At 41.3% G+C, this 22,269-nt stretch overlaps 1 protein-coding gene across 2 annotated transcripts; it reads right to left on the bottom strand.

The window, feature by feature from the left end:
• Positions 1-271: 271 nt before the first annotated feature.
• Positions 272-16,952, bottom strand: plpp2b (phospholipid phosphatase 2b). 2 transcript variants are annotated; one of them, XM_080473193.1, is made up of 7 exons: positions 16,672-16,952; positions 16,489-16,567; positions 4,320-4,471; positions 3,767-4,029; positions 3,493-3,550; positions 2,559-2,735; positions 272-1,558 (listed from the first exon to the last, which is right to left on the bottom strand). In XM_080473193.1, the coding sequence occupies exons 2-7, from the start codon at positions 16,562-16,564 to the stop codon at positions 1,400-1,402; spliced, it is 885 nt and encodes a 294-aa protein (XP_080329319.1). In that variant the 5' UTR covers positions 16,565-16,567; positions 16,672-16,952; the 3' UTR covers positions 272-1,399. The 2 variants fall into 2 exon arrangements, with proteins under 2 accessions (XP_080329319.1, XP_080329318.1); XM_080473192.1 differs by having other exon boundaries at positions 1,263-1,558; positions 16,489-16,684.
• Between the last annotated feature and the right edge of the window lie 5,317 nt (positions 16,953-22,269).

Genomic DNA, 22,269 nt, shown 5'->3' with positions numbered 1-22,269 from the left:
ACTGGAATTTAAACGGTAGGACATTAGTGAAATAGTGATGTAACTCAACAGTGGTGGTAACTATTATCACAAGCTGAGAGAGCTGAAATCAGCTGATATCAGATTTAATCAAATAAGTGAGTCACAAAGTACAAAACAGCTGTAAGTTCACTTTAGAAACACTGCATTGCTTTTTTCCCCCACAAACACAAGCCTGTTTTTATGGCTGCTAAAATGTACTGTAACTCTTTGACATGCTTGTTAAAGTATTATATTCTTTTTCTTTTTTTCTCTCCAAATGAGCACAGAATGTTCTGGGAAAACTATTGTAGACTCTTGTCTGCGTTGATTACATTAGAGTGATAGAAAATAGCTTAAGCTGTGCTAAATGTATTATAATCTCGAAACTGTGTTCTCACATTCATCTATAAACATTGTTGTGAACTGACCTTCTCTTGAAATGAACGATTTAAGCTCAAAAACAAAACAAAAAAACCCCCAAATAAAATAAAATAAAATAAAATGCCCCATTAAGTGATACACTGTGAACCCATTATTAAAAAAGGAAGTATGTGGAAATGGCACAGCTACTTTCATAACTCTGATATCAGCGGTTTTGTTTCCTTTTAGTTTTTTGTAGTCATCACTCCATATAGGCAAATTTCAACCATTCCGGCCATGTCCATAATATACAACTGCGATATACAGCCTGAGAAATTGAATGAATGTTTACGTATCAAACATGTAATAAGGAAAAAAAAGAAAAAGAGAGATTTTTGTCCCAATAGTTTATATCAAACCTATACTTCAATGACATTAGATGACAAAAAGTCAGAAATGCAAGTTGTTTGAAATACTTCTCGAACGCCTATTTAAAAAGGCAGTGATGTATTCTGGCTTTGTTGCAGTAGGTTCGGAGTCTTTTGCTTAAGGCAGCTTCAACAACAATAAAGATGAGTTCAAAAATGTCTCGGTCCTTTCTCTCATACAGGAGAAGCGGAGGTCATCGTAGAGTCTTTCAGAGGGGGTTCGGGCACTTTGCAATGGGACGGAATCCCCTCAGTCAGTCCAGTGAAGCAGGCGAGTTGTGAGTGGTTGACACAAATAGGGAGGAGCATGGCGCTTGGAGGGTTAGCGATCAGAGCCCAAGCTGTCCTCCTTTCAAGCAGTGATACAAAAAAAGCTGACCGCAAAACTCACTATAACAATAACATTTGATACAGTCCCGGGCGGGCAGCCTGCAGAGTCGGGGGGGGGGGGGGGGGGGGGGGGGGTGGGGGGGGGGCTGATTACTCAGCTTATTCCTTGAACACTGTTGACTGCACAATCAAGGTTGATGCTCTTGATATTCCAACCAAACCAAACGCGTAGGTCTGTGGTCTGCAGGCTGCAGCCATTGTTCTCAAGTGTCAATCCACTATCACACAGGGCCAGGGTTGTGGTGATAGTTGTAATGGTTGCTGTTCTCAGAATCCGCAATCTGCAGACTGGGTTTCCTCTCTGGCTCCTCACTATCAGAGGTGTGAGGCCTTGTGCAACGTGGGGGACGCTTCTTAAAGAAATCGGACACAAAACGCACCTGCAGAGGGGAGAAAGAGATGAGAGAGGAAGGAAGAGGGAGAACACATCACTGAGGATGTTTTTTTTTTTCTTTCTTGTAGAGAATAGAGTGTAAAACTGTAAGGATATAGAGGAGGTAAGGGCAGGGCTGGAAACTGTGATTACACATGTCTGGAGAGGTCTGCGCACCGCTGTTAAATGACACACTAACAGTCACAAACTCAAATCTGAGAGGAACACACAGAGAGGCAGGCACAACCCTTGTAGGCCGTAAAATACTCTGCCCGGGAGGGTCTCTAATTGTGCGTAGCGCTGCGAAGGCCAAAAGTTATATGCTGACATCCCTATTACTCATTTGGACGTGCGTGCATTCAAACGCACGTACACGCATGTGCTTATGCCTGCACGCACCACCTGCCACTTCAGAATTTCCACAAGGCACTGCTGACACTGGTTCAATCAAAACAGGGAAGTGGCCAAACAATAAAGAAGCCCAGCTGGACCTATTACCTGAGAACCTGCCAGTTGTGAGAGTTTGTATCGAGGCACAGTTTGCTGCTGTTACTCTTCTCATTCTTCCTGTTGATATCGAATTTAACTATGAAAATGGAATGAACCTGAAATATGACTTCATTGCTCAGGTTTGAAGGAAGTTGCACTTCATGGTAATTTTTAAAAAAAAAAGTAAATTTTTTTGACGGCCTGTTCCACCCATGTTTGGTTTTGGACACCACAAGGGTAAGATACAAAGTTCTCATGTCATCAGGCACAAAAAAAATATCCTTAAAGCTCCATAATATGGCAATATTTCTCAAAGCTGACAAAGTTAATATCCTCCCACGCAAAAGTCAAAGCTCCTACAGACATTGAACTTTGTTAATTCAATGTCTATGAAGCAAGTTGGGACCTCACGTAAGATCATAAATGTTTCTGTGTGTCATTTGTTTAAGGTATGGATGTCCTATGGCGCGATGTAAGAACGCAGTGTTTTCCTGAATGAGGTTGTCTTGGATACTTACAATGAATACAGCAACAAGGGCTCCCTGCAGCAGCCCCGTCAGCACGTCACTCCAATGGTGCTTGTAATCAGACACTCGGGTGTAGCCCACATACACCGCGAAGGCCACGAGGAAGAACTGGATGGTGGGTCGAAGAAGTCTGGCCCACTTAGCCCCGAGTCTCGCTTGCACATAAAGCTGAGGTTGGAAAGGCAATGAAAACAAAATACAGTGTTCATGATTTGGGAACCCAAATAATTATCAAATGAAATGGAGCGGAAGTAATTCATTTTGGTGACTTGGCGATCAGTCTTTCTTATTTCTAGATTAGCCTTAAGAGATACAACATTAACTACATTAACACAGTTTAAGTTCAAAGATATGAAACGCAAAAGACAACGAGAGGAGAGAGCAAGTTGGCATTTCTTGTGCAAAATTAGTGGCTGATATTTCTCCAATTAAATTTGACTGTAAGAAGATGCTGAGCAGCAGTAATTTATTTTATATGCCCTATGAAGTGAAAACCTTTTTTTTTTTTTAAACTGGAAAGTGACAGACACCAGGAAATTTGAAATTTTGGCGTCAGAACAAACCTCACATGGCTTTTGCTCGGCTGCTGTTTAAGGTGTAAAGGTTGGCATTGTGCTGCACGTCGCCCTGCCACGGACCTTCACCCTGGAGTGATTCCATTTACAGGAGTCCAACAGGACGCAGTTCCAGCTTGGCTCTTTTTTTTTTCGCATTTCAGAGCAAAACAGGGACTTGAGGTCAAACTGCTAATTCACGAGTTGAAGCGAGTCGCTCTTTTTCTCCGAGCTGAAAAATGCTGCATTGCTGGAAGCTCAATGACTAGAACTGGTACTGGTACTTTTAACACAACAACCTCAGACAGATTTTTTTGCAATTTGACAGTGTACAGTGTGTTTACGCATGTCACAAGGCTCATCATACTTACTGCTAAGAAGAGCATGCAGTACATCCCAAAAGAAGAGTGACCAGAGTAGAAGGACAATCTAGAGTTAAAAAAAAAAAAAAAAAAAAAGGCAAATTAATTGACACGGCATACTTGAGATACTTACACGGCATTGCTATCAGTAAAGAAATCCATCTCTCCAACAACAATTTTGTTTCTTTCACCTTCCAGTGAAGAACAATCAGCATAATTAGCAACGGAATTCATTTGACCCTCTACAAAAATTATATATGATTGAGAATTATTTTCCCCTCACCTGGATTCGGTGACATCCAGAGGCCTGCCAGTGCAGTTGATGACCTGCATATACCCCGTGCACACCTTTGGGGCACATACGGACATGAAGTTTGGCCTTGGGCGGCCGATGGTGTACTTAGCGAGGTCGGTCAATGACTGGCTCACTGCTCCTCCAAACAGAAAAGTGCCTACTACTTTGTATAGGGCAGCTATATATTGGTTGAAGTCTGAATTAGAGTAAATCCTCTCGCTGTACACCAGATAAGCCTCACCGGAAGAGATCTGAAAGAAAAACAAAAAAAACACATTTTCCCCCCCTTTGTTTTACTTCTTTCACACATGTTTTGCAAAAAAATTTGAACATTAAACATCAACATCTTTGCAAACTTCCTGAAGAGTGTTTGACAATAGACTAAACAGCAGTGGATGTTGTTAAATGAACAAGGTCACATAAACCTTTTAAAGATTTGGTTTTGAACCACATCAAAGGCGACTTGAGATAAGAAGGAACGTAAAAGGTCCGGCAAGAGGACGCTCCAGCCGAGGCAGCCTTTAAAATCGCGAAAACCTACAATGACGACTGTGCAGGAGATGGTGACGGCCGCCAGCATGCCGTGGGTGATGGTGTCTGGTTTCAGGGGATACATGATGCTCTCGTCATCGCAGTAAATCCCCCTCAGATATGGCTTGTACACAATGGTCATAATTATGGTGGGCAGTGCCGCTGGAAGGGGAAAAAACAGACAAGAAGCACAGCCTGATGAGAACAGACCACTCACTATGTTTGGAGGAACCGAGAAGAATGTGCTGGTCTGACTGCAAGTGACTGTTTGACTGCAATCATGAGTTGGGTGCAGTTCCAGGTTTATACAAGGTAACAAACTTCTATATTCAAGAAATAATGTCGAGGGATTAAATATTTGTTTTTCCCACCGACAGATGTTACATTTCAGACGTTACATCACTTCCTATGCTGGGTACAAAAATGTTTCTCTAAGGATAACCAAATTGTTTTCTCTACCCGTCCCTGGGGACTTTGGGTCCTAAAAATCAAAATGACGAAAACAACCAACTTGGAGTAAAAAAAACAAAAAAAAAAAAACATTTGCTAGCAAAATGCCGGTGTAGAAATGCACAGCAAGGAATTACAAAAATAAACATTGGAAAATAGGTTTTGTATACACAGGCATGTGTAAAGTCTCACATCACACACTCAAATATGCCCTTGAGTGCATAAACAGCTGAAGGACGATACACAAAGTTCAACAGACACAACACACACGAGTGCAAAAAACTTTTGAATGTGGCGGCTGTATACAAAAATAGGACTAAAAATAGCTGCTTGAAAGTCCCCGAAAGCTCAAATTATATCCCTGAAATGCACGAAAGACTTCAGCTCTCCCTCTCACTTTAACATACACACTTATATGAAAAGTGCACGAATGGAGTAGATAAGTAAATAATACTGCAACACAGTTTTCCATTTCCATAAAATCTAAAGCCTGTATTTACCAAATACATAAAATGATTTAAAAAAAATAAAAAATTGCAAAAGCTTTTGAGTTACTCGTGTAACAGCAGAAAAGTACAGCATTGCATTTGAGGTTTAGACATGTTTTTGATACTTCTTTTCTTCTTCTCAATATTGCAACTAAAGCAACCGATATATATTTTACTGCCGACTACTTTTGGTTGGTCCCTTTTCAGGGCAAGATGAGGGAGTGGTGACGTATGAACGCAGGGAGATACGGAGTGTGTGGGAGGAAGACCTCATCCACTGCAAAGCCAGCCGCGATTCTTCCAGCCTTGAACACTTTGGCGGTAGGAACAATAAATTAACCAATTATTTAGTGGGCATGTGGCTCGCTTTGGTTTGAAGGTAAAAATATATGAAAGGGTTACTGGATTTAACTTTGCAAATGTTAGGCTTTAGTCACTTTTACAAGGAAAGTCCCCATAAATCCTTATTTCTGAAGAGTTGCAAGTTCTTATTCCCGAATGTTAATCATGGCAGTCAGAGCAAATAATTAAATCCTAGAAGAAAATTGTGGGCCTCAGCCCTGGTGAGGAATGTGTTCTCCAGCATATCAACGGCCATGATCCATAGAAGACAGACAGTCTTGGGGCCGCGATTTGAAATGCCGGGCAGCTGCATACTAAATGGCAAGAAAAACTTGAACAGTGCACTCACCAATAGTATTATATTTCTGTGTAAATGAGCAGAGTGTACCCCTCCCTTTCTTTGAAATAGAAAAAAAATAGAAAAAAGGAAAAAAAAAAAGTCTGCAGCTGACATAATTCCTGGTGAACTTCCAGCGAGACTGACGGATGATAGAAAATGAAGACTGAGACTAAAATAAAACATTCAACTGGGAGGTGAATCCGGATTAAGTCGGTTGAACTTTACATTAAAAAAAGGGTCAAATTTCCATCTGGCTTGATTGAGTCGGAACAACAATCCACAGTAAAGAAAGCAAAAAATAAAGGCTCCTGTGACACTAAAATATATATTTTTAAACGGCTAACCCCTGCAGTCAGAATCCAGTGACTTGAAAATACTCAAGCAAGTTTTAACAAAACTCTAAATACCAGAGGAAATCAGCTCATATAACCAAACACACTAACAAGCATACAATAATGTCCATTGTGATGCTTTGTAACATTGGATAAGCAGGGGCATTGTTCAGTGGCATGTCAGCTGAACACATGTACGTATATCACAGACACCATTTAAGACAAACAGCATTGTTAGCCCACTAGAATAAAGCCACTAGTTGTAACAAAGACGCGATGACTTAGAGAGTACACATTCAATAACTACAACTCCTGGAAACATGGCCTTGTTTGACTGGGATTTGTGACGAGACAGGAAAGCAGATTGCGAGATACCATTTAACTTCCACCTATTCAAACGATAAACCCTCCATCCAACTGTGTTTTAGAACACTATAACCATATAAATGATGCCTATGGAAAGGTCCGTCCTTTTAAAATGACTAGTTACCCTCAAAAGCATGTTAAGGACGGTGGGAGGAAACTAGGTTAAATTATGAAAACCGACATATGCACAGGGGGAACATGTAAACGCCCCACAAAAAGGGTCCCGCGGCCCAACCGAGACACAAACTGGGGACACTCTTGCTATGAGGTGAAAGTGCCAACCACTATAGCTCTGTGCGAATCTCAAGCACAAATATTTAACCTTTTGGATGATTTCTAACCAAATAAGGGGCCTTTACGAGCTTCAGCTCTCAGGTATTTCAAGCATTTTTACTCAAACAGCTATAAAATTCAGTTTTTAGGATGTGGACAGCAGACAGGATTTACTACTTCTACACAGCACAACAAATTCAAATTTCCAAAAATCTGTGTTTAGACTCACAAAAGTTAATCACCAGGGGGAAAAAAAAACCTACTATTTCTCATCTAAACCAAGTTCAATCTGATTTAAAACTTAGAGTAGAGGTAAAAATGTATCTCATCTCATATAACTATAAAGCAGAAAATCAAAACATAACATTTTCCAAGATGTAGAATTATCATTCATAAACACTAACAAATGAACTTATGTTAATGCCACGAGTTCATTTAACAAGTTACCGAGTGTGAAGTAATGCCATTTTACACGCTCACGTCTCTGGGAAAGTGTTTGCAAGCAGCAGCTGAATGACACCTGGCCCTTCTTTGCCGGTTCCCACCAATAATCAAGCTGAAACATTATCCCAGTGAGCACCTTTCAAACATGTCCAGATGAACGATTAGAAAATACAGAGTTTTTTTTGTTTTTTTTTGCGTTCAACTGACATCCTGTCAGAGGAACCCCCGACACAGATTTACTACTGAGGTGGCTTTAAGGTGGCAGCTTCGGCATCTGTACCCTGCATCCTGTTTCCAGCTGCCAAGACAAGAAAGAAACTGTCCAATTGCTGATTTACTTTAAGTCAGTGAAGAAAAACTGCTGGATTAACATCCTATCAAGCAAGAGTGGAGTCATAACAGGGAATATTAGAGTGGCTATTATTATGATGAACAAACAAACAAACAAGCAAAACTATAAATGCAAAAACATTTAAAATCTCTCTGAAAACCCAAAGAGAGGACGGAGCAGTCAACAAGGTGCTTGATTCCTTTTGAAATATTATTTTTTAGCATATGTGGATACCAACTTTTTATGCATCGTGGACATTTGTGCGGTGTCCAACTTAAACTGCAAGCAAAAGTAAAAGAGAGACATCCTGACCCCCACTACAATGACGTAACAAGTTGTAAAAAAAACGTCTTTTAGGTTGGCCAAACGAAATCAAGGGCCGTGTTTATTTATTTACCTTATGCAGCATGGTGAATGTCATTTTACAAAAACAAAGTGACACTATTTCGAGACGAGAGTTGCATGTTAGCTCTTCAAACTGTTTTATGAAGCTTTTAACACTTGCCTGAGCCGAGGCATTAATCACAGAGAGCGAGGAGGAGGAGAAAAAAAACCAAAAAAAAAACCCCGAAGGAAAAAGTTCAAAGAGAAGCGCCAGCAGCTCACACTATGTGGTCGCCCACTTTTCCTTCAACTAACAAGCTCACGAAACGCTCAAATGTTTTCACATGCCAGTCATCGACAGCAAACTACCGACTATCTGTTTGGCTGGACTTGTGTATTAATGGTTTTTGAGTTTCGGGGGGGGGGGGGGGGGGGGTGTTTAGTAAATCCCCCTAAAACAATCCTGGAGTTTGCCACACAGTTTATGGAGGGAGTGAAGTCAGGGCACCTGGACACTAACAACCCCCACTTGGCTTGTAAAGATGTTTTAATTTTTTCATTACTGCATTCACACATGAAGCATTTACTCAACTAACACCTTTCACTCCTAAGTCGTAAATAACAAGTTTATATGAAAAAAAAAAAAAAAAGGCTGAAATAAAATGATGTAAAGCGTCTGGACTGCAGGCATGTTGAAAAGAAAACCAAATAGTGTGCAGAGCTCAAAGTGTGTTTTTGGGAGTGTGTCTGATGAGCGACGCCCCGGCGGATAATATTCTGCAAGAAACAAACAATCCAGTCTCTAGAAAAGCAGACGTACAGATACACAGCTCGCTGACTAAAATAGACCCATTGGCACCACAGAACAGGCCTCCAGCAAACCACGAGACAATCCCACATCCCAAACTGACATTGCTCCAGAGTCGCCTCCAGCAGGCAGTCCGACTCCAGCTGAACTCCACGGCAGAGGGTTTAGTGGAATACATACAAACGCTATCGAGCGCCTATAGACAGAGCGGGGAGTTTTGGACACCTGCTTTGGTGTATTGAGGGAGAAGAATGAGTTTGGAGGTGCTGAAAGTCAGAGATGTCCTAATCTGGGCTGTTTTAAATCCGAGGATGCATCATTCCGATCTCAAACTAATCTAACTTTCTGGACTTTTTGTGGAGGTGAAGGCTTCTTTTTAAGCGGGCTAGAAATGTGGATCCATCCATAGTTTCATGCTTGTGTATTGTCCTGCTGAAAGAAGGAACGATGGATTAACAGAAAGGGAAAAATAATGAGTGACAGTTTAAAGTTGGAACGAGTGGCTCCAAACAGGAAAAAAATTAATAAAAATACAGTCGGAAGAAAATCATGGAATTTTTTTTGAACATTTATCCCGCTCTTACAACCGTCGTTTAAAATGTACAAAGCTATTTGTGTGCTTTCCTTGTGGTCTTCCAATGACTGCTGAATCATATCCTCCTTCCTGTTTTGTTTTTTCTCTCTTCCATTCACAGACATTCATTCTTTCTCTCCGGAGCTTCATCATTCTGTCCATCTCTCTCTTGATCGCAATATCCTCCCACATACTTCTCCTTCTGTTGTAAATATAGAGGCCTCAATGGATAGACGCTTTATTTAGCTGGCAGAGGTGCAATTATGCAGGACCACTTGGACCAAAATCGCACTCTGGGGTTCAGATCTGCGGCCTGTCACATCCTGGGTTTGTCTTGCCGTTGGTTCGTAATGTTTTGCTGCCATTTCCGATCAATTCTCTTGTGTATTTACCAATTATTCTCTATTTTCTGATTGTAGGAATGCAGACACCTCGGGTGAAATCGCCACAGTCATCTGGAAGTTGGTTCTAATAGTTCTAGAGGAGATCACACCTACTCGACCCCGCGTCCTCCGACACGACGGCGTTGCACCTGCAGACGCCATGTGCACGCAAAATGATGTTCCTCAATTTAAAAAGCACACGGTCTGGGGTTTCATTATGCATAGTTCGTGTGGGCAAAGTCTTAGTGTGAGTGAGGGGTGTTCTCATGCCCTTGGCCTGGACTACTTGGAGTAAAACTTTCCTTCAGGGTCACAGCTGGACAGATTGCTCCTTCATCTAATTTCTGCCACTCTCATTTCCTGCCTTTTCACTTTGAAGGTCGTTTGGCGAGTCTCTCCTTTTTTCTATTAGTCCGTCTTTTACACGTCTTTTCTTTCTGCCGACAGCTCTCGTTTCACCTCAAATTGCTTCTTTACTTCCATCTGCGCTTCAGTCATTTGCTTCATCTCTCATTTCTTCCAGCACACATGAGGACCGAGGCACGAGCATGCTCTTCAGGCTGCAGTTCGTCATGACCTTGTTTCCTTCCCTTCTTTTGTTTTTAAGCTTCAACTCAAACATGCTTCGTGCGCTACATCAACACAGGGGATGTTGCAGAGTTTCCAGAAGATGGCTTGCAATTAAGAAAAGAAAAAAAAACACAACAACTGAGCGCTCCCTCTTTCTGACTGTCTCACCCCAAGCTGCCCTGACTAATGTGGAAGGTATGTGCTGAGCCTACAACCTCTGCCGGCGTTGGCCTCTGGAATTCTAATTCACACGAGGAACGCCCAACTTCGCCAGTCACACCAAATCCTCCCGCTCCTATGGCCCATTCTTTATTTATAATCTCACTGTTTCACGCCGTCCATCATTTACGCATGCTTAGCTGCAAACAGAGCGGAAGGTGACACGGCTGCAAGCAACTGAGTGCGAGTGGTGGGAGAGAAGCTAAATCTGGGTTGGCAACCCGGGGAGTCTGGCTTTGGCGGGGATCAAAGAGGCGGGCCACACAGGTTCCAACCTAAACCAAATAAGAAGTCTGTGGGACTACAGTGAATTCTTTACTAGTTTACCAAAAGTATTACACTGTATTTTGTGTTATTCTAAGAATTTTCATAACGGATGGAAAAAAAAAAAAAAGAAGTTATTTCTGTTCAACACGGGCTCATTTGAAGTTGCTGGTTTTTTTTTTTCAGTGAATCAGCTTGTTTTGTTCCTGGAAAATAAAGAGTAATAAAGTTTAACGGTCGACTCCAGTAAATTAGAGAACGATGATGAGACAAAGTTTATTGAAGTCGTGAGTTAAACGGTGATTCTGTGAAAACGTTTAATTTCGAGGTACAATTACTTTAATTCCTGAACCTTCCCTGAATATACTTTCCTTCTTAAATAATCAAGAGGCTTGCACGTGTTAGGGACTGTATCTGTGAGTGTTCAATCATTTGAATTTTAACATTCTCCAAATATTGCTGAACAATTGCAACCACGTTCTCACATTTCATTAAAATTATTATTTTCGTATAGTGTTTGCAAAGTATTTAGTTATATACTGTTTTGACACAAGCAACAAAAAAAGGTCCAATTATCTCTCCATTGATCTGTTAACTGTGGTTTGTGTCAGTCTGTGTTTCTGTTTCTGTCCATGTCTGTCTCTCTGTCTGTGTACCTGTCTTATGTCCAGATCATTATTTTTGCTATCTGTCAGTCTAACTCTCCATTTCCAGCGGTCTGTCCTTCCATCCGATGTAAGGACTATTTCCCTCAGTCATATCTTTGTCACAGAGGAACTTCGCTCTTATTGAGCTTCGCACAGTTCCAGCTCATTTTAAATATCCCCCCGCTGTGCATGATTCAAGGATTCAACTTTGTTCTGGGATCATTTAGATCCTTTATTGATCCATATATAGAAATGATTTCTCTGCGTTTAGCCCATCCTGTTGTAGTGTTGTAGGGTAGTTAAGTTTGACTACTGCGTTCGATACAGTCGACCATGAAATCCTCCTGTATCGCCTTGAAAATCTGGTTGGCATTCGGGGATGTGCCTTAAAATGGTTCAGATCCTATTTAACAGGGAGGAGTTTCTGTGTTAAAGTTGGGGATTGTGTTTCCTCCACAGCCCCCCTGTCGTATGGAGTACCGCAAGGGTCCATCCTTGGTCCTCTCCTGTTTTCACTGTACCTGCTCCCGCTAGGATCTGTTCTCCGTAGATTTGGGGTGTCATTTCACTTGTATGCTGATGACAGCCAAATCTATGTGCCCCTGAAGCGTGAGAATGCTTTCAGTGCCACTCAACTTTTGGAGTGTATTGAAGCAATCAAATCCTGGATGTCTGCTAACTTTTTACATTTTAATGACAGAAAGACTGAAGTCCTCCTAGTGGGGCCGAGCACTTCTGGTACTGCCGCCCCAGTGAACCTAGGATCGCTGACACAGTTTGTCAAACCAACTGTTTCTAATCTGGGGGTAAAGATGGATCAACATTTTAAATTTGACAAACAGATCAGTGCTGTGGTGAAGGCGAGTTTTTTCCACCTGAGGCAACTCGCAAAGATAAAATCCTCACTTTCAAAACATCATTTTGAAATACTGATTCATGCTTTTGTCACAACCCGGCTGGACTATTGCAACGCCCTGTACACCGGCATCAGCCAGTCCTTACTGACCCGCCTGCAGCTGGTTCAGAACGCTGCAGCGCGCCTCTTGACTGGCTCACAAAAATATGATCATATTTCACCCGTCCTCTCTTCTCTGCACTGGCTCCCAGTGCAATTTAGAATTGATTTTAAAATTCTGTTATTTGTTTTTAAATGTCTTAATGACCTTGCCCCTCGTTACCTGTCCGACCTGCTCGTGTCGTACTCCCCAGCACGTTCACTCAGGTCAGCTGATCAAGCGTTGCTTTCGGTCCCCCAGACGCATCGCAAACTCAGAGGAGACCGAGCGTTTTCTGTGGTTGGTCCCAAACTGTGGAATGAGCTTCCTCTGTTCATTAGACAGGCTGACTCCCTTCATGTTTTTAAATCACATCTTAAAACACGCATGTTCTCTTTGGCTTTTAACCAGTGTTGAAGTTGACTTTTACTGCTCAAAGTGTATTCTGTGCTGCCACTGTATTGTTGTATTTATAATTGTATTTTTATATTGTTGTACAGCACTTTGGTCAACTGAGTTGTTTTTAATAGTGCTTTATAAATACATTGGATTGGATTGGATTGGACTACATACCCCAGGAGTGGAGGGCTGGTACCGTGGATCACTCCGGGACCTGCTGGTGGTCTTACACATTGACCATCAGAGATATTGTGTATTTAGTGAGATCCAAACCTGCGGCCATCACTGCACCCCACTATTTAGGAGAGTATAATCATAATGATACTTCAGTTTAACACACATGTCACAATGTAGTATTTGCTACAAACCTGCTTTTGACTTCTAATATTCAAATCCAAATAAAATGCTGAACTAGAAGTTTTTATAAAAACAACACAAACCGGTCTCAGGTTGAATATTTCTCAGAGGAACAAAGAAAGCGTTGGCTTTGTAAAAGGGCTCTGCTTCCCATGACAGTGTTCTCCGGAGGAAAACTATTCCCATCAAGCATCTTCACTGCATTTCTCTGAGAACTCAGGACAATCAGTCTTCCCAACAAAAACCACACGAGAGGCCCAGCCCCCTAGAGACACTGCAGCACCGCTTACCCTGCAAACTCTCACCAATAACCATTGAGGGCACGGAGCAGTACAAGGGGGAAAGAATATGAATATCGCATACTAACAAGATGAAAACAATAAAAAGGGCAAAGAAAATAAGTGGCAACTGTGTAATAGTATTTCTGCTCAGTTGGGAGCAAAATGCATCAGTCAGATACATGAGAGAAACCGGGAACAAGATAACTCGGAAACGCGACTCTTTTGTTGTTTAAGTGTGAAGTTGGAGAAAGAAATGGAGAAATCCAGGGAGCCTGTGGCTTCGATTATCTCCACACTCAAAATCCTCACATTGAACACGTCACAAATGTGACAGAACACACTTTGATATAGTACAATAATATGTCTCATCTCTAAATTAGTTGTGTCTGCAAATGGGAAGGAAATGGACATTTGCCCTGCTCCATCCACACGCTGTAGTGAGCTCGTGTGTGTGTGTCAGAAATCACCGCCATAATAGATGCTTCACAAAACAGGTTTGTCTCTCCATACAAAGCAGCACAACAAAGCGAGTACACATGGAAAAACAACAGAGTGCGTGAGGAAATGTGACACCAATGCCTTTGCCTTTAGGCCATTTTGGTCTCATAGTGCTTGTATTACTTGGAGTAGCTCGCACATTACTCATATCTTATAGTTAATTGCTATTCTTTTAGCCTGTGGTGGCACCCAAGACATGCATCAGAGTGAGCTGCAACTCTCTGACAACTCCCTCACAAACCCATTACACCTGCAGTGCTGCACCTGTGAACATGAGCTGTGGACGGGGAAAGGTGATCCTGGTCTTTCCTCTCTATGCACTGAGCCAACACCCACCTTCTATTTGTGCTGGGAGCACTCTTCCAGGCAGGGGAGGCCAATGGGGAGGGAAAGAGGGACGGATTGGAGAAGGAATGGAGCATAAAAAAATAAAAAAAAAGAAGGCAAACAGCTTCCAATGAACAGCAAATTCAATTCTAAATCACGACACGGTTATCGGCAACAAACTTTCCAGGACTTTCAATGTAAACCAGACATATAAGTGTCTGCAAAACCACTGAATAGAGAAGCACTATTTATATAATAAGCTGTTCAATATCTGTATTCTGAACTGTTAAAATGAAGTAATGCATGTCCGTTCATATGTTACTGGTTTTTAATTTCTTTAAAAAAAAAAGATTAGAAGATATGTGGACAAAGGCTTGAAAGCCAGGAGAGTTGGAAAGTCTTATGAACAAAGAGGAAATTGAGAAATAGCTCCACTTAAACAGTAAGATATATGGTTAGAAATAGAATCTAAATTGTTGATCTATTAGGGTGACAACAATCATTGTCCCAAACAGTCACAAAATGCAGACAGATCTTAAATGAAAACCGTTTTCCTACAGGCTAATGGTCAGCCTAATTACAAGCTCTGTCATGTAGTTATTACATGGCTGGGGCAACCCCAGATAAGCTTTTGGTTAACTTGATGATTATTTGGGTGAGTGACGTGGGTGGCAATAGGGAAGGGAGAGGCACAAATGGTGGGTTTGCAGCCAAGCAGAGCTGACCAGCCAACCCAACCCAGACTTTAATCCCAGACTTGTGACAGCGAAAGGGTGAGGCTTATCAAGTTCAGCAGTTTGTCGATGTTTCCACAGATGGAGGGGGAAAAAAAAACCACCCCCCCCCTTATGTTATTGGACAGCTAGGGACAGCGGCATAATCGAGGGGCAGTCTGCTGAAAGACAGTATGTCCATGAACATCTTCATCTCCAGTCATTAGCAGCAGGAGATGGACGTGCAGCCAAACGGCACACCATTACACAACAGAGCACGTTGTCTGTCTGTCAAGACCTTGTGGCATGAACACAAAAAAACCCCAATGTATCACAGCGGTGACACATTCAACACATACTGTACAGATGATCACTGTGACTGCTTCTGAACACAGCTTCTTCCAGGCATGTGATGAGGCCTTTTTAGACTTGCATTTGGAACTACAGCATGAGATAACATGTATTATTAGAAAGTGTCTGTGGAGCACTAAAGTTCATATATGCATGACGCACTTATCTAATTTACTTATGTATTAAATATACTACTCTTGAACATTAGCATTTTTTTTTACTTTAGCTCAATGAGTAATGTTGGATTACCACCCAGGAATCCCCAAAATCTGCAGACCATAATATTTACCTCTATTCAGTCTTGATCAAAGATGCATGATAGAGAACACATCTTGACAACTGTTACCACATTAAGTAATGACTCATTTTCCAACACGTCATCATCTCCCTAATAGCCAAATGATTGAGGGGACAAGAGCAGTAATGATGTCATTTTGTTTGTGTACTAATTTTAGGGTAAATAAATAACTTGCCTATCAACCATCCGTGCATGTCATGTGTGAGAAATGTACTGTAAGTAGGAAGTGGGGACATTCTTCAGGGGATTCCTGGCAGACAAAATATTGGGGGAAAATGAGGGATAATACGGGGGCACACATGCATATCACATTTCCATAAACAAACACTGCGCTTCCTGAGGCTCTGTAAAGTCTTGCAAAGTTTTTGGTGCGAGAGGCTGAAGCATGCAGCCGGTAAAGAAACAGACTGAGCTTTAACTTTGACGCTCGTGTTTGATTGTTTTCGGGGATGGTTCAGTTTTATGTCACGTTTGGACGCAATCTGTGCGTGAAGATTTGCACAAGCAAGCGCAAGAAACACAAGTTCTTCTTCATGAATTGACCAAAAGTATGGAAGCGTAATCTGTTTGCCACTTGGAGACAAAGTGAGCCGAGGCAGCTCGCAAATCACTTTTCGTGACAAAAACAATCTCTGGGATTTGTCATGCGAGTTCCTTTCGTTGCTGTAAAGAACAGAAAACACAGAACTACTGAGCAACGAACAAGAAACTGCAGTCGCCACAACATTTCGAGCTGACAGCACGCAAGTGTTCCAGTAGCAGATTGTGCTGACGCACAGTTCAGTACTTCGTGTCCATAACTTACCGACAAAAACGCACAGCACATCCATCACCACGTAGAGCACCTTCTTCCTCTGATCCTTCATTTTCTTTCCGACCATTTACTTAAAAAAATAAAAATAAAAATCAGTGACTTTGACGGAAAGTTACAACTTCTGGAGGAAGTCCATCGGCGCTTTAAAATAAAAGTACAGGCTATACAAACAACCTGGTAACCTGCACAACAAGTTCTTCCGGGATCCTCTTCCTCACTACCTGTGCTGACATTGACAGCAGAGGTGTGCGGCTTTCTTAAGACGACAGTGTGACAGGGTTCCCTCTCAGCGGACCGACAGCGTCTCCTCACGACCTGCGACTTTTTGCGCACATCAATGCCTCGGGTACAAAAATGAGAGAAAAGAAAAAAAGAAACCTCAAGAAAAGGGAGGACGAGGAGGAGGAGAGTATTATCCTTAGTTTGACTGTGTTGAGTCGCCCTGCAGAAACTCCTCTCCATACACACCACAGCCTCTGGTCCCTCCTCCCGACTTCCTCCCTCGTCTGGCTCCTCTCTGCGGCCGCAGGAGCGTCGCCAGGCGCTGCGCTCTCTACGCACAGGCGTGCAATGAGCAAGAGTCACTCTCAGCGGTGGGCTTGATTCTTTTTTTTGTCTTTTTGTCTTTTTCTTTTTTTTGTGATTGTCTATTTCAAATAAATATTTTTTTTATCTGTTGAATCTGTAGGGATGTAAGAACTGTGGGTTTTCCCTGACAGCGTTCACCTCCTCCTGAAGAATTCTAAAGAGAGAAGCTCTATCTTCAAACATCTCATTACACAGTTTATTATCTCATTACACTTGACATCATCACCAGAAATAATCTGGACACGACCACTACGCCACACTCGTTGAGTTTTAAAGGGAAAACAAGATGTTGTGGCTTTAACTAGTCATTCTTCCCATTTCTAAACTCAATAGGTCCTAAAAAAAAAAAAGATGACATGATGAATTTCACGTCAAATCCCGACATAACAGAGTAATTGCCCAGTTGTTTTCCCTGAATACACACGGGAAACATTTGTGCTGGGGCTGTCTCAACGCAAACACAGTCTGAATAATGTTAAAACATGCCTTTATGTCATTAGAAAGGTGAACTCCAGGCGCACCAGGTGTGTATTTATACATTAAAAAAAAAGGGAATACATTACAATCCGAAAGAAAAGCAGGCTGCTTTTGCAAGCACTGGCGGGGATGAAGTAAAATTAGCATGACTTAACACCAGCATGACTCCAAGCTCTGGCGCTTTTCATCCCAGGAAGTCAGGATATTTCCTCAGCAGTAGTCATTCCATGGCCACCTCTTGCTGACTGTTTCCAGCTATGAGGAGAAAACACTCTATCAAGGGTGAAAATCAACAGTTAACTCTGTTTGCATGACAAAACACAGTCTTTACTCCCCCCGTACCTTAATTGAATATGTTTGCATTTAGTCCATAATCTTACATATATACACAAGACGAACTGTGAATTTATGTAGCTGCTGCAAATTTACAAGTGAAAGCATCAGCGTCTATGTACCAGTGTGTTGCTGCATGCAAATTAAACCACAGCAGACAGAGGGATGGCCCAGTGAAAAGGAAACGGTATTGGATGACCTTTTTGGCTCCGACTGAAAGGTCGAATTTAAAGCTGAGACTTGTCTGCCCCCTTTTGGTTGTTAAAACACTCTGCGGCTTCATTTAAGTAACCCCCCCCAAAAATCCTCCTGCAACTTACCAGATCACAATCCTCACACAATTCAGAGTTATCGAGTTCAAACGGTTTAAAGGTTTTCACGTCAACCCGATTCCCTCAGACATACCAAGGAAAAGAGCTCACAACTTAAATGAAGCACTATCTAATTTACATCGCTTTCCTGGTCGTAGTTGTCACAACCTCTCTAGAGTTCGATTTGAAAGGTCTTTCCAAAGACCACTCAATGTTGATTAATGATTAAATAAATTCCCATTTGTTTAGACAGCAAGGCCTGTCTACATGTATTGTAGAGTCCTTGCTTAAATGATGCCTTTTAGCCGATCAGTGTGTCTTCGCGTCCCATTGTCCTGAACATGTTCACTAACAGGAAGAGAATGAACTGACCCATGAATTTGAAGATCACTGATCCAGTTTAGAGAAAGTGGCGGCAATCGTGCTCATTGCCGGTAGCAGCTGGAAATTATGTGACAAAAGAAACCATTTGAGATTTTTGCACTAAATATGACATAAACCCTATTCAGTTGTCACTATTTTTAATGCTATGTTCATTTGAGTTCCAACAATGTCATAAAATGAAGTGTGAGAAGTGTGAACTTTCTAATCGTCCGGCCGTTTTCAGCACCGCTCACGAGCTTATTTGTTGTACTGATACAACATTACAAATACTAAATATATCCAGCATGTGCAAGTCTCACTCCATGATCTGTGTCAACTTTAGGAAGAGAAATGATCCCCTTAGTAGTAGGGAAACATTCAGACATGATTTTCTTAAAAAACAAAACAAAAGGAGGAATGTTGTTATTCTAAAATGACACGATTTTTAAACACTGCTGACAAACTGCAGATATACAGAGTATACACCAACAGTATCAAATCTTTTTTTTTTGTGAGTCGTCAGAAATATTGCTTTGACGTTTTCAAACAGTCCCTAAAATTTCTCTCACTGTTTTATTCAGACTATCCATGTTATCGTGTTGAGTCTTATCATCGCTGACGTCTGACCAAAGAGAGGGTCAACCATGGATGAGTCACACATCCATCTAAAGCAAACACAGAAGAAGTTGTTCACATATACTGCACATTGTCAATTTAGAGACTGATGCGGCTTTGCCGTTATAACCACCCTGTACCATGAAAAATCTCAGCTGTGACCCCTTTTCCTATAGCTTCACAGTGGTCGAATGTTACACTGTCCATGTGTTGATTTGGAGTCAAAGACAAATCAATAACAGATATTCTGAGTTGCTCATACTTTGAGACCGAGGGTAAAGGTAACGTTAGAAGAAAAAGAAAAAAAAGAAAGCTCACAACAATAACCCTGCTGACAGTGTAACTTCTAATCAGTCAGGGGAACCTGTTGTGTAGAGCAGGCGGCCTGATGAGATAAACCATCTGTTAACTGTGTCACATGAAGGCTTCTCCTGCAGTCCTGGACTCCCTGTGTTTCTCATATGACTAGTACTCATTCAGAAAGAGCAGAATGTAGTCAATACTGGATTACCCACATTCAACAACAACAAATTCAAACATATTTTTTTTCTCTCTCTTTATGTTCTATAGTTATGTGTGGAGCCGAGTTCACATTAAGGACACTGGTTTCCTCAAACAGAGTGGATCGGCACTGTGAAATCAACCCACGAGTTCAATGTAAACAAAGTATAAAGATTGATGAACAGTTAATGTAATACTCTCTCACACACACACACACACACACACACACACACACACACACACACACACACACACACACACACACACACACACACACACACACACACACACACACACACACTTCGACCCCCCAGCAGTGATTGATAGAGGCGGGTCATCAGGTGTCTCTGCTCCCTGAAACTGTCCTGCAGATCTGATAGATTCCAGTTGAAGCCTCTCATCAGACAGTGTGTGAACACTCCCTGCTCTAAAACATAATGCATTACAAGACCCACACACATGAATGTAGCTATTGAAAGTCTTTAGACTACAAAGAGGATATATATTGCATACTATTATAGGAAGCTGCTGTATATAGAAACTAGAGACTGTGAGTACGGTATTGTATAGTCTGTGTGTTTTTCAACTTACCCTTTTCAATTCCAACAAATCTATACTGTTTTCTAATAGGCAGAGGCTCCCCCCCCCCCCCCCCCCCCACGTGAGGCACTGTTGCTCTGTTCTGTCAGCTGCAGCCTTTGTCCACTAGAGGGGCACAGAGAGCAGCGAAGGTGGGACGAGCTAATAAAGACAAACGGTTCTCAGTTTGAAATGATGTTCAGTGGAGGCATACAGCTGATATATTCAAAACGAGTGCAAAGCAATTGTATTGCATACGTGAATCAGAATTTGACAGTGATTCAGGCGCAGCCGAAGGCCCACGCGTGTCCTGCAGGCCGCGCTGTGCACAGAAGAGAAGAAAAAAAAGAAGCAGAGGTATATTCTCTGATCTACCTTCTGACAGTGTCATAGTTCTGCTCATTGTTTTAAAGGTTTCTCCACAGGTTCATTTATTTTGTCACAAAATAAAAATAATTGGAAGCAAACATAACAGAGGCAGAACAAAATAAAAAATTGTTAAAAATAAAAGGATTACCAAAAGGTAGTAATACATTCATTTCTATGCCTTCAGCGTCCTGTCATGAGCTTGTAAACAGTCAAACCAAAGACAAACATTGAAACAGACTTGATCAAAAACATTTTCCAGGAAGAGCTTGTACAGTGAAAAGACAAACAAGGAACAGACACGGAAAATGGAAGGAATAAAGCAAGGCTAAACTGTTTGTTTTTTTTTAGAACATTTTATGTCTTTATAAACTGTTAAAAATTCACATTGAAGAAAAATACATGGATTTGAGAAGTGACCCAATATGTAAATTATTGTTGAAATAAGATACATCTAGAAACTCATCCACCAATTGGTTATTTACTCACCTTAACTGTCTCACTCTGAGACTAAAAACATGACAGAGAAAGTGTGTTTTACTTCAGTCTTCACTTAGTGGTCGCTATTACGAAGCAGCTTCTTTGCCCTACTGTTTGTCGCCGTTCCTTTAAAAAATGTCACTTCACTGCTCCGACGTGACAAAAAGCTTTCCAGGAGTTTCTCTGAAAAAAACAAGGCCACTCCTGCTTTCCAAAGCAAACCAATGCTCTGCACAGGTAGTGCAGCTTTACTCAGCTGCAGCTGAAGGTCTTTTGCTCCGATGTGGGACTTTTGCTGGAAGCTTCAGAAACTTCCATGTGAACACAATATTTTGGATCAAATCACCCAGCAACAAGTTGTAACATTAAAAACTGTTTTCACTGGATGTAACAATTGTAGTTTAGCCTTCAGAGTCCACCGCTGTCTCTTATGGAAAAAAGGATGAATAAACCGAGTTGAAGCACTGGATGAATTAAAAAAAACAAACAAATGGGCTAAATATTTTACTTGCAAAGCTGCAACAACTCCTGCTGCAGTCAAAGGACAAAGGTGCATTTAAAAGAGAAACTGAAGTCACACAGACAATGGCATGAATTTTACCCAGTTTATGAAATTCAAAATTAGCTAAATAAATTAATAAAGGAAAAAAAAAAAAAAAACAAATATTGTACTTTAGTCATTAAAAAAAAAAAGTTAAAGAGGATAAACAACTCATAGATTGATTTTATTGCCATCTACAGACGTCCCAACTCTCCCAGAGACGGTGCTTCTGACGGCTGTTCATGACACCGATTCTTGTCATTTATTAATAAATGTAAATGTAGAATAATCCAACCCACACAACCTGAGAAACTATTTGCATCCAGTGCCTATCAGCATTTTTCACTTAGACAAATTTAATCTTAAGCATGTTTTACCTATAAAAACAGCCTTTTTATGACGCTACAAATTCAACAGAGCGGGAAGAGAAATCAGAAGGGATGATATGACACCTGTTTTATGTGCTTTCAGGAAAGAAAAAGAATTAAAACAATCTGGAGAGAAAGAATAAATATTACCTTTTCTGTTGCTCCAATCATTATTTCGAATGTTTCTTTTATCAATGTCTTGAGAAAGATTGCATTTGCTTCAGAAAATCAACAGATGGGTAAACTGCAG

The sequence above is a fragment of the Lipophrys pholis genome (genome assembly GCF_963383615.2).
Source record: "Lipophrys pholis genome assembly, chromosome: 10".
Lineage (NCBI taxonomy): Eukaryota > Metazoa > Chordata > Actinopteri > Blenniiformes > Blenniidae > Lipophrys > Lipophrys pholis.
The sequence above is the reverse complement of the archived record's forward strand: the minus strand, read 5'-3'. Positions and strand labels throughout refer to the sequence as shown.

Excerpts from the sequence above, each read along its gene's own strand:
- plpp2b (XM_080473193.1), bottom strand. The coding sequence starts at position 16,564 with ATGGTCGGAAAGAAAATGAAGGATCAGAGGAAGAAGGTGCTCTACGTG. Across the intron at positions 4,472-16,488 it reads TGTGCTGTGCGTTTTTGTCG|CGGCACTGCCCACCATAATT; the intron begins GTAAGTTATGGA and ends TTCCCCTTCCAG. Across the intron at positions 4,030-4,319 it reads TCTCCTGCACAGTCGTCATT|ATCTCTTCCGGTGAGGCTTA; the intron begins GTAGGTTTTCGC and ends TTTTTCTTTCAG.